Source organism: Lonchura striata, chromosome 5 (genome assembly GCF_050655825.1).
Source record: "Lonchura striata isolate lonStrDom1 chromosome 5, ASM5065582v1, whole genome shotgun sequence".
In the NCBI taxonomy this organism is placed as follows: Eukaryota; Metazoa; Chordata; class Aves; order Passeriformes; family Estrildidae; genus Lonchura; species Lonchura striata.
In genome coordinates, this window is record NC_140707.1 from 63,461,247 (window position 1) to 63,473,746 (window position 12,500).

Here is a 12,500-nt window from a genome sequence, read left to right on the forward strand (position 1 = left end):
CCCTGCCAGAAGCTAATGTGTGCTGGGTTTCTGTTCTCACATGGGTTTTAAACCCAATATCAATTGCTGTTAATTACATTTAACACAGTCCAGTGTCTGAGTCTGATTTAGGATCAGGCTTACAGTGCTAAATGATAGCCATGCTCAGATTTCGTATGGTCACAGTTTAGGTCCCATGGTTATCTCATTTGGCTCTTCCTGTTCTGTGCTAGGTCACAAAGACAATATTTCCTCTGTGTTAATGCCCTGTCAGATCTCTCTCATCCTTTTCTCTAGCACATCTGGCAGCACCTTGGTTCATGGTACCCAGGGCTCCATAGGTATTTAAACCTGTGCCATCCTTCCAGTATAGTGCTGTTCAGTTTGCTATGGCAAACTATGCTAAAGCTAACTAATTTGCTATGGCAGAGCAAATTTCTGTCTGTAGGTCGAATGTGATGGATGTATAAGGAGCAGTCTTTCTTCCCAGAGGATCCTCTGTGGATGTTCTTACTGTGGCATTTCTGAAGGAATACAGCAGCAGCAGAGGGCATCACCCATCTGGCTTTCCTTCTGGCAGTCCTCATTAACACACTGCCCTGTGTACATGCAGTCTGTTGAGACTTTTCATGCTATGATGGTGTCAGCAGAGGGTGCAACTTCAGGAAGGAGCACCCGTTGGCAAAGGCTTTAAAAGTTACATGGGTACTAACAAAAGGCCTTTCGTGGCAAAGAGTTTAATATAGTTTTGGCAAGCCACAAAAATTATGCCAATTGGTCAGTGCCCAGTGTCTGTAGTACAGCTTTCTAGCTGGTGTAGCAAACTCTAAGGGCAGATGAGTGTTATCTTTAACCATCACAGAGGTTTCAGCTTTGAACTTGTCCTTAGGTGCAGACCATACAAAGAGAAGTATTAAATAATAAAAAAAGAGGTAGGAAATAGTGTTTCTTTTTAGTTTATTAGTGTGCACTGCTTGGGGACTGATTGCCTTTGTGTGACAAAGAAAACTCTCAATAGGTATTAGGGTTTTTAAAGGGATTAATCTCCCACCAGTGAGGCACTCCATTTTATTCCTTGATTTGTGCTCTCTCAGGCTGCAGTTTCTGTGCTCCAGGTGTGGTTCTATGAACAACTTTTCCCTCACCAGTGCAAGTTTACATAGACCTGTTCTTACCTGCTTGTTCATCCCTGCCGCTGCGCTGTGCTGGGGCAGGGAGTGAGTCGCACTTTTGGCTTGAGCCAGTGTCATTCCTTGCTGAAACTGGGAGGGCTTATCTCTTCTCAGGCTTGAGCAACCTCCCCAGAAGGGATTTTTATATGCTACACAACTGTATAAAACTTCTGTGAATAGCTTTCAGCTTTGGTGGTGGTCAGTGCCTTGAGTGGCTGCAGAGCTGGTACAGGACAAAGGGACAGCCTGTGTGGGTAGGGCTGGTGACAGGACGGTCCAGGACTGACCTTCCTGGGAGGTCAGAGCATCTCCATACTGTCAGCCACCACTCAGTGCTTGTACGCCTTTAACTGCATGCTTGGGTGAGGAACCTGATGTGCTGGGAAAGAGCTTTTGGGTGGCACAGTTTGCCAGTCTGGTTCCCTGCGATTCCAGGCGGGTACATATGCTCCCAAGTGGAAAGAGGTGGATGGAGAACAGGGGTGGTTAGTTTGGTCCTGCTGCCATAGGAGACTTCTAATGCAGTGGCACCCTGTGGTCCTTGGTGTGTGGACAAGAGAAGATTTACAAGTAAGATCTGAGCAACAGGGGGTTAAGTGGGTGGGAGGTTGATAGGTACTGTGGAGTCCCATGACTCAAGTTTCTATGCCCTGCTGCAACATATTTTCCTTTGGTTCTATCAGGTAAGCTTCTCCAGGTATGGAGTGAGTTTGCCTTGGAATTGCATCCAGACTTTATCCTCACCTGCTGCAGATGCAGTGGAGTTGAAGCCCAAATCCTCTTGTGCCTTCAGCTGTGTAAAGAGGTTTTTAAGTAGCCTTTGTGTGTGTGTGTAACTAGCACTCTCTGTTCTAGAAACAGTGTTAAAGGAGGCTGTGTGCCTGCCCAGCTGGGTCAGCACAGGACACAAAACACTTCTGTGCTCTGTCTTCCTCTCTTCTCCTGCCTGTTACATCACATCTTACCAAGAAAGTAGCTTTTCCAAGGCATAAGAACCTTTTGAATAGAAACACAGACTAATTAAGGTTAGAACAACCACTAAGATCAGTGGGATTTAGCTTCATTTAAGTGATTTTGTTCAGGATCTTTTGCCTGCTTCCCCTGCTTCCAGTTGCATCTAAGTTTAGGGAGACAATTGAGCAGACCCGTGTGCTTTTGGCAGCTTTCTCTCCCGAGCTGGGACCACGAGGTGGCAGGAGCGCTCCACCGGTGCGGCCCGAGCAGCGGGACAGCAATGCAGCTGCTCGTTTTTATAGGCGAGGCAAAAACTCTGCTCGGTTGTTTGCGTACCATCATAATTGTGTTTTGGAATTTGGAAAAGTTTCACGTGTCTACACGTCCTTATTTTTGTTATATAGTATTGATTTATTTTGGGTCTTGACTATTTTTTTTTTCTTTTTTTTTTTTTTTCCTGTTCTCAGGGGAGATGGAGAGGAGGGAAAGATGTATAGCAACATCCAGAATTCCTTGCAGGTTCCAGTATTGATCAAACCCTGTGAAGCACATTACTGAGGCTGCAAAGGATGCTGCTTTTGTCCTTATTTCACCCTGTTCTGTCAGGGTATTGCATCACGTAATATGCAAAGTGTTCAGATCTCCTGCAGTACCCTAGTAATAGGGGTGAGCTGAGGTTGCAGCAACAGCTCTACCTCTGCATTCCTGTTGCTTTCTATAGGCTTTAGCACACTCACTTATGCTGCAAACCTGGCTTGGGGTCACTGAGTCTGCTGAACACAACGTGATCCTTGTGGGGTCATTGACAAGCAATTTGGGTAGGGGGGGGAAATTCTCCAGGAGAACCCACTCAGGTAGTAATGTGATCAAATTAATCAAAATGTGATCAAAGTAATGTGATGAGGGGAGTAATTCTTTTCAGGCATTTATCTTTTCACAGTTCTCTCGCCCTCCTGAAATAAATGCTCATGTTTTACGTTTCAATTCACTGCTCAAGGATGTGGGACTGAAAATCAGCAATGCAGTTGTTTGCTCTTGTTCCTCCTTCCCTCTGTCAGCTGAGAGGGTCCCCTTTCTTTTGCCTCTGGTGAGGAATTTTTGCATGGAGGTGGGTTAGGAAAAGGCAAGTCTTTATGAGAAAGCTGGCTGGGAACAAGAACACAAAATTCAGGGGGTTAAGGGCACAGTTTTGGTGAAACTCCCCTCTGTAGAGGGCAGGGGGTGGAAGCATCTTTATGTGCTTCCGTTGTCGCTCCCTTTCCATTTCCCTTACTTCTTTGGCTGCCTTAGTGCTACACCAGGGTCCTTCAGTCATCTCTTATTCAGGAGATGTCTTTTAGCATCTGAGCACTCTGTGCCCCTCTTTGCTGGTGACAATGTGTATGTGAGGCTCTGTTCCCTTTGCATCCCTGCCTTTTGTGCTACTCCTGTGTTCCTGAGCATGACTGGCTGTAGGAAGGGGCTCTTTGGGCCAATGCTCCCTCCATTTTGGGTGTGGGGTGGGCAGAGTGATCCTGCTCACCCCAGCACAGCTAAAATGCACATAAGAGAAGAAATGTAGCCAAGTAGGTGAAGAAATATATTTTATGGTTCTCTTCTCTGTCCCTCCCCCCCATCTGGTTTCTAGTAGCAACAAGAGCCTTCACAGGAGCAATACATCTCCTGTGTCACACAACTGTCTCTATTCAAGTGTCACTGTATATTTGGCCTGGTCTGTGTTGAAATATTTTTCTGGCATAGGGAAATGAGTTTGATGGGAGGTGAGGATACCAAACAGGTAAACCCTGTTTGGGGAAAAGTTATGCTGGTAGGAGAAGTGCTTTGTGGTGTATTTTATGCTGTGTGAAATGGGCTGGGATTGCTCTGCTGCTCTTGCTTGTTCTCTTCTGAAAAGCAGCTTGGAGCTGTGCTGGCAAGCTGTGTCTTCTGGTGTAAGCAGGGCTCTGCCCCAGGCTCCTCTGGCTCTGAACTGTGATGTCTAAACAGATTGCTGGGTTGCACACTGAGTGGGACTGAATGCCACTGAGACACAGTGAGCAGAATTTCACGTGCCTGCTGCCCTGTGCTTGCTAGAGGTGTGGAGGGGAGGCAGAGATGGAAGAGGACACTTCTTTATCTGGTATGGCATGTAAAGCATTGAGCTTGTGGCAATTCCAGGCTCTGCTGGTATGGGAGACGAAAGGGATCCTGTGACTAAGCTGGTGCCATGCTCTTCCTTGCTTAGTTCATATGGAGGGGGAAGGTAAAGGAAGAGCAATCGGAAGGATTGCTCAAGGGACTGTCATTCATCTTGGGTGCAAGCATCAGAGTGAGTGAGCTCACAATTAGCCAAGAAATGACAAGCAGGAGGAGCTAGATTGGCAGTAAGCAGGCAGGAAAACAAGCCAAGAGGAGAGCAGAGTGGTGTACTCCTTGTCTGTCCCTCACCCACAAATGCTCTTTTAGTGTTTAGGAGTACTACTGCTGTGTGCTCATGGTCAGTTTACTGCCTTATTGCCTTTTACTTACTCTTTTTTTCTCTTCCTTCACTGTAACAATGAGATCTGAGGCATCACAGAACCTACCGTGACAGTAAAAGCATCTTTCCCTGAAAGCTTACTTTCATGATGTCTAGTCACTAATAATCTACTGTTTGGCTCAGTAGTGTATTGCCTTGCTTGAAGAGAAATCCTACTGATATGTGAGGACCTAGCTAATACTCTTGCTTAGTTAGGAGAGAAAATGCTGTAATGATTTTTTGAGGAGCAAGTGTATTTTCATTACTTAACATCAAGCATAAGAAAAATAATAAGCTAGAAAGGAAAATGACCTCATCTCTTCTCTGTATATATTAAAGGATAAGATGCTGAAGTAAAATGAGGAGCTGTAGATCTTTCCACAGTGAAAGCAAGGTAGTTAATGCAGTAGTACTTAGCATTCAGGAGCTTAATCCAGCCTTGGACTTGAGAGAATTCAGTTCCTTTCCCTCCTCCTTCCTTCATGTCCTCTTTAGACAAAATATATAACACTGCATGTGCAATACCTGTTTTTTAAGGAAGCAGAGAGCATTTAGCTGAACTACAGGGAAATGCTGCATGTAGGGTTTCCTGGCAGCCTTTGTTCTTGATGTGGTTTTGTAACTCTGGAAGCACCTGCAGTTGCTGTTCTGCTCCCATCCTGCTGATGTTCCCTGCCACAGTGGGCATGTGGAGGGAAGAGATGGTGTGTATATGGGCAGTTCCCTTCTCTGCCCCTGTTTACCCTGTATGTCTCTTCTGGGTCATGTTCTCTGCTTGTGATGTGGTTTTGCAAGTTGTTTGGGTTTTTTTTTTTTGTTTTTGGTTTTTTGGTGGTTTTGTTTGTTTTTTGGGTGTTTTTTTCCCTGGTGAAGCTGATTTTTCAGGGCTCATACTAGGCACTGGTAACCCTCAAGATGGTCTATTAGGCAATGCAGCAAATTCAGCCTGGGAAGTTGGTCATTGTCCCAAGCACCTCCACTGGCTTTGCAGCTATTTTATTATGTTTCCCTTGTGCAACAAAATGTTGTTTGCAGGAAGGGATGGTTTTCATCCCAGTTCAACATGGTTCTTAGAAGTAATTTGTTGACTTAGAAAGACAGATCTGTTTGTGTTGTAGCAGTGCGAATGAATGGTTGTGGCTAGACCTTTTTCCAGCAGGCTAATAAAACTTCTACTGAATGGATCTAGAATGTGGAGCAATGAACAGGTTTGTCAGCCTGTTAGTAATTGCCATGGTGTGCAGGTGGGAGCTTGGAAGGACAAGAACCTCATGGAATGTCCTTGCTAATGTGGAACTGGTACTGTGTTTATAGCATGCTCTTCTCCTGCCAGAATGCATGGCTGTATTGATATTCTCATGTACTTTTGCAGGGCACTTAACAAGTCCCTCTTTCTCAACACCTTTTTGTGAAAATTAACACAAAGTTTTTGTACTTTTCCTTTTCAGGTGAAGGTCTGTGATTTCTGTCACATGTCATATTGGCTAGTCTAAAGATGGGATGTCTACTTTAAGTACCTAGATCTAAATTCTTATGATTAATGACAAGTTGAAAATAAGAGGCTGGTGCTCTCCTGCTGTGTGTTTTCTGATTTATCCTTTCTGTTTTCCCAGTACCTTTTGAGCTTATAGCTTAGTTTAATAAGCTGAAGGAATAATTGAGGACTGTCCCAGCTTGATGGAAAAGCTTTAAAGGATACTATGCTACTCCATAAGAGTGTTTATAAAGGTAGAAAATAGGCAAGGAGCACATTTGAGAGCTGAAGTTTATAATGAGTCCAGACTGTGGGAAACGTGGCTTCCTTAGCTGCAGAATGCACAGAACCATTTCCTTGCTGTCCATGCTCTCCATGAGTCTCGTGCTCAGCACTGTAACTTGCTTTCATTCCTCCTGGGTATCTGTAGAAAAAGCATGGGGAATGATTTTTGAGTTCATTGCTACGTGAGTCACTGTGAAGTCTAAATTTTGTATAAGGATGAAAACTTTGGCTGTGTGTGTATCAGTTTTAAGTGAGGGTACTGCTAACATGTTGGGAATTGTATAGGCAACCAGTGCTTCTGGCATCTTCACTCCTCTAGCTGAAGCAGGAGCCTCACCTTTTAGACAATTTTTTTGTTTTCAAGGGTGTTACTATCATTACAGTATGGTTGATAATGATCAGACAGAAGGACACAGACTTCACAACACCACCACTGCTAACTTTGATCCATTCATCTCAAATGGGTGCTGTTGGACATAATGTGGCTCAGTCACTCTGAGTGAAAGACATTTGGGTGTAGTCCCATCTATACAAAATATAACTTCTCAGTTCACATTGTAAAGATTAAAACTCATGGGTCATAATGACACAAGGGAGTGGGGTTTGGTACAAGATAAAAACTGCTGAGACCTAAAAATTGAAAAATTTACCAAGGTACCTGCAGTGGTTGTGCAACACTAGGATTCTGATAGTATTGGAAGGTATGGATTGTGTCTGGGGATGTTTTTCCTTAAGAAAACAACTACTTTGGGGCTATTAAAAAATCACCTCCAACCAGTAAAAAAACCCACCACAAAATGAACACATAGCCCAAAGAGCAGCTGACACAGTCATGTCTACAGTTTTGATGAACAAGTTCTGAAATACTATAGGCTGTGTTTCACAAGTACTAGAACTGGATTGGATATCATGGTCCATTTGGGCTTGTTAAGGAAAATAGCTAGTTTGTCTGATGGCTTGTTTTTCTTACCTTTCCTTCTGTTCCTGAATTGTTGGAAAAGTAGCTGTTCATGAGAGTTCTCTGTGGAGGGCTGGAGTCAGAGCTGCAGATCTGGATTTTAGACTGGGAAAGGGAAGGGGAGATGAGATCATGATGGGAAATGCACTTAACACCTTCTCTTTGTTTTTCAGTGGATGAATATATTGCCATTGCTAAGGAGAAGCATGGATACAATATGGAGCAGGTAACAAACCTTTGAATATTTTATTTTAGAATATTTTTCAGCAAGTATTCAAACATGACTTCAAGTGACTAAAGCTACTTCTTTCTTTCTGTAACTTCAATGTTTTCTCCTCTACTCCTTGTCCCAAAACCGACTGTTCCTAATAGTAGCCTGTACTCTGTGGATACAGAGTTTACTCCTAATTTTACATCAAGAGTCACAAGAAGAAAAACAAAACCATTATCATTTCTAATGAAGTCTGGCCATGAGTATTATGCTTCCTCTGGTGGCTGCTTCTTGAGCACTTTTAGAACCCCTAGACAATGTTAAAAAGATTGGCTTATCTTTGGACAGCTGCCTGATTGCACTGCAGTTTCCAGCTGACTGCTCAGTCTCTGCTTCATGGATGTCTTGCCAGTTATTAATGAGCTATTGAACCATCACATGCTTTTCTGAGGCAAACTGATACTCACAGTTATTTACCTTAAAACTGTGCTGCAAATCATTTTGCATTTCACAGATGAGCACATTGGCTGTCAATGCAGTAAACAGGGGATAACTTTGCCAGTGGCCACTGACCCTTAGCCAGTACCTGTAATCTGGGGATAGAAATCCTTTTCTGAGGAGCAAACCTCTCCATTATTCCCTGTGGTCTAGGATTGTGTACTAATCTTTCCTGTGTTAACTGACAATGATTTCAAAACTTGCTGGGGAGATGAGTAGATCTGTGCCTGGGAAACTTTTCTGAATTCTGTGGAGTTTCCTCATGCACTCATACTTGCTCGGAAAGGGAAGGCAGGGAATCACATGACTTAGTGTATTGGCAAATCACATACTGTCTCTACAAGTACAAAAACATGAAAGTTTATGAAATTGTTCAGACAGAGGCTGTGAGCATAGAAACAAATGGTTGGGATGGGAAAGAGCTTCTACGTAAATGATTCTGCTGTCATCCTTGAGTCAGACTTTCAGTGGTTGATACTCATGCTCAAAAAGACTTCTTGCTGAGCAAGAACACTGAAGTTGAGATAGCCAGCAAAATTTCCGGCAAAATCAGGAATGATCAGCCTTGATAATTGTAATTTCTAAGAGCAGAAAACAACAATAAAACGAATGTGAAGGCATCAAAAGGCTGTGAACTTAAAATGAAAATAAAGATGGTAACTCTTTTCAGCTGATATTGGTATACGCTAGTATTGGTTGTTGTGGATAACATTTTCCAAGGGAGATGATCTTGGAATAGTAGAAATGGGTTTCATTATTTTAGTGGAGAAGTGTTGTTTGGAAAGCAAAGACTGATACTGGAAAGTAGACTGATGAAAATGAAGCTTGTGATTTTTTAAAAAAACCCACTGAATTCTTTTGGTTTGAAAAACTTAAATTTAGCTAACAGAGATTTGCGTTAATTTTAATGTTGAAAATATAGACCTCCCACTCATTAATTTGAGTCTTTCTCCATTTTTCTCTCCCCCTCTGTGTACAGAAGTTGCATGACTTGCCACATCTGAGTATAGAGTGGCTGAGCAGCTTATAAAAGTGTCCCTTCTCCTAAAAATTTTCCCTTTCCTTCTGTAGCACTCTCTCATAATACTCTGGGGTTAAACATGTTTCCCATGTCCTTTGGGATTTCTTAGAGAGCTGTGCTAGACATTTTCAGGAAATAACTGGAGAAGATCTAGCTTGTGTTGCTCTGCAAGGCACACATTCATTTTGTATTACAGGGACAAGTGTCAAGGCTTTCAAATCAGGATGATTATTTATGTCACCAAGGGAAACTCTGTCTTCAGCAGGTATCATCAGAGTTTCTGTTGGCTGGGTAACTGGACAAGCTGATACAGACTCCCTGGAAGGCAGTAAAAGCTCACTTTAGCAATTGGCCACTGTCTCTGGGCTTCGCTGGCCAAGGCAGCCCTCTCCCCTGACAGCCGGTCACTTCGCTCCTCTGTCCGGGTGCCTTGGCTAACAGTCATCATACAGAGATTGCCTTTTTTCCACCTCTGCCCACTGCCCAAAACATCCTTTTAAAGGCTGAGATGTGCCAGTCTGCTGAAGGGGGTGGGAGCTGCTGGCAGGGTGCTCCTCTGCCCGATCTGTGCCAGCCCAGCTCCCATCCCTGTCCTTTCACTCCCCTTGCCCGTGGCTTGGTGCCCTGTTGTTGGCTCTGCTGCTCTTGGATCGTGGCTGGAGGCTCAGGACTGTGCTGGTGGGAGTCCCTGCAGCCAGGCTAGCTCCAGGGCAGGCTCCCCACAGGCCAGTGAGCTCTGGCAGGGCAGGCACTACAGCTGTGGGTGGTTGTGCTGCGCTGTAGTAATCACAGACTTTTAGAAGCACCAGAGTAAGTCTGACTGTGACCTGAGCTTTCCTGCCAGCCTTTGTCAGACACCGTAGGACAGAGGAGCCTGGGAAGGCCTGTGCTCACCTGTGTATGAGTGCAGAGTTCTTCCAGGGCAGCACAGATGAAAGATGAATACTGATCTCCTCTTAAACAAGCCCATAAGGAAATTCTTTTTGTTTACCTCTTGCTTTATATAAGCAGCTCTTCCCTTGGTCCTCGCTAACACCTCAGTGCTATTTAATGCTACCCTGCCCTCCCAAGATGTCTCACTCGTTTATCCCTTGCTTCCTCATAGGGATGTCAGGTAGATCTCATATTTGAAACTTGTCAGGGCAGAGAGAACTCAATCCTTCATGACTGCAAAATAGTTTCATTGACTCATCCTTGACCCATCCTTGCCAAAATGGCTTTGTGGCTTCTGTGACATCTCGAGTGACTGTGCTACAACTGAGATTGCTACTTGTTCTGCATGATGGAAAAAGGGAGGAGACGGTGTCCAGGCAGCACTGAGAACCAGTAGAATCTGGGCAAGATCTTGGATAACACTAACATTTATATGCATGCTCTCTGCAGAATCTCAGGGGCATGAGATCCCATAAAGGAACTACTTTTTTGTATAGCAAAGCATAATGGGGAAACCCTAGTTTTGGAGGGATTTTGTAACACTGGGCAGCCAGGGTGAAACTATTAGATGAGGGTAACTATGGCTGTGAAACTGAGCTGAGTTTGCATATGATGAATGGGTTACTCTTACGTTTTACTCAGCATGTTGGGGATTGTTTTCACTTCACAGCAGTTGTGAAAGGCTGTTTTTTAGCTCTGCAGAGTCAGACCTTCCTAAAATGACTTGCAGTGGTTCCTGGCATGCCAGAGGTAGTGCTGTGTCATAACACACAGGGGCTGTGGAATCCTGGGAGAGGGGGGCTGTGCATCAGTTTCTTGGAGACAGCAGAAGAGGAATGGTTTGCAGGTGGTGAAGTGCAGCAAAGGCACTTTGTCTTTGGAACTGAGAACCAGAGACTGCAACAGCAAAATGAGGTCTCTCTCAAGGGAACAAAACAGCAGCCCTCAGAATGTGTGAGACTTATTCCTCCTTTGGGCCAGGGACTTTTTAGCAGCAGGTCAAGGTGATGTGTGTTCTCAGTCTTTCCTTCTTCCAGTTCTTGTTTCATTCTCTTCCCTTATCCCGTTCCCCCTCAGAAAGAGCTCTGTAAACAATTACAAAAACCCCCCGTCAATGGAACCATCCTTCTAATTGCCAGGAAATGGAGTCCAGCACTGGAAAGAAGCTGCCTTTTGTCCAATCTTTTTTAGGTATACTTTGCAAGCCTTTGCTCAACTTTTCTGTGCATACCATGATCAGTAAAGCTGAAGTAATTTCTTAAGTTTTTTTCACCATCTTTCTGTTGCTATTTTTTTATTATATGATGACCTGTGTGGTTTTGATGAACTTTTGGGCTGGTCTTCACAGCCCAGCTGGGGGTCAGATTCCAGGTTTCTTGCACTCTGAAAAGCATCTGATGTAGCTGAGAATTAAAATTATGTCTAATGTGTCACCTGAGAAAAATGTTTTAACTCTCCATTTTCCAGTAATGCTTCTTTTGATTACAATTGTCACCTTGGTGTCTGTGTTGTTTCTAGGCTCTTGGGATGCTGTTTTGGCACAAACACAACATCGAGAAGTCTTTGGCAGATCTGCCAAACTTTACTCCATTCCCAGATGAGTGGACAGTGGAAGACAAGGTCTTGTTTGAACAGGCCTTCAGTTTCCATGGGAAAACCTTTCACAGGATCCAGCAGATGGTAAGTGGTATCGCAGGAGTGGAAAAGCAGAACAGACTGTTGCCTTCAGTGCTGTTTGTGCTGAATGCATGTCTAATGCTCTTGAGAGAGAACAGGCCAAAAGGGATGTTAGAGGGAAAATGCTACCATGAATAGAAAGAAACAATATTATTCCCAGAGTCTCTGTGGAAGTGTTTTCCTGAAGTGCTTTACTGGTTCAGGATAAACTATGACTCTGTGATTTTTATTTTTGGTTGGAAAGCATAGTTTTCAGTCCCCTGTGTGCTGTGGTAGTGTTTGTCTCAGCTGGACACATGGTCTGTACACATATGCCCACACATATGCAGTAAAGATCATCTCTGTGCAAAGTTGATTTCCTTTCTTACAGTCTGATTTTTAGGAATTAATTTTATTGAATGATGAAGTCTGTGCTTAATGTGATTTCGGACTGTCAGTGGATGCTGTGAAGGACGCTTACACATCCTTGCTAGCTTCAGTCCTTTGCTTTAGGTTGGTAATGATACTGTTTTAAATGTCTGATTGAAAATTTCAGGGATAGGTTTCTGCCTGAAATGGAAGTGCTAGGGAGTGTGCAGTTTTCTTTTGAAAGAGGGAGAGGATGGGTTGTATAATTTTTTATTAATTGTATCTTGAGAGTGTCTTCAAGTGGTTCATCACCTGGGTGGGAACTAGACTTTGTTCTTTGCTCTCCTTCAGTAAAGTAGCTTCTTGAGTGTTCCAGCAGGGCCCAATTCCACTGTCTGTGACCCTTTGAAGTGAGCCTAGGCTGTTGCAGTCTGTTCAGCTTCTTTAAAGCACATGTGACACAGGTCTGTATTGCTGATCCCACTGAAAAGCG

At 43.8% G+C, this 12,500-nt stretch overlaps 1 protein-coding gene across 1 annotated transcript in view; it reads left to right on the forward strand.

The window, feature by feature from the left end:
• RCOR1 (REST corepressor 1) overlaps nucleotides 1-12,500 on the forward strand; it is an 80,974-nt gene that overhangs the window by 50,909 nt on the left and 17,565 nt on the right. Inside the window, exons 5-6 of the mRNA XM_021541375.3 lie at nucleotides 7,493-7,545; nucleotides 11,501-11,662. Coding sequence (XP_021397050.1) covers nucleotides 7,493-7,545; nucleotides 11,501-11,662 — 215 coding nt within the window. The remainder of the gene's footprint in view (nucleotides 1-7,492; nucleotides 7,546-11,500; nucleotides 11,663-12,500) is intronic.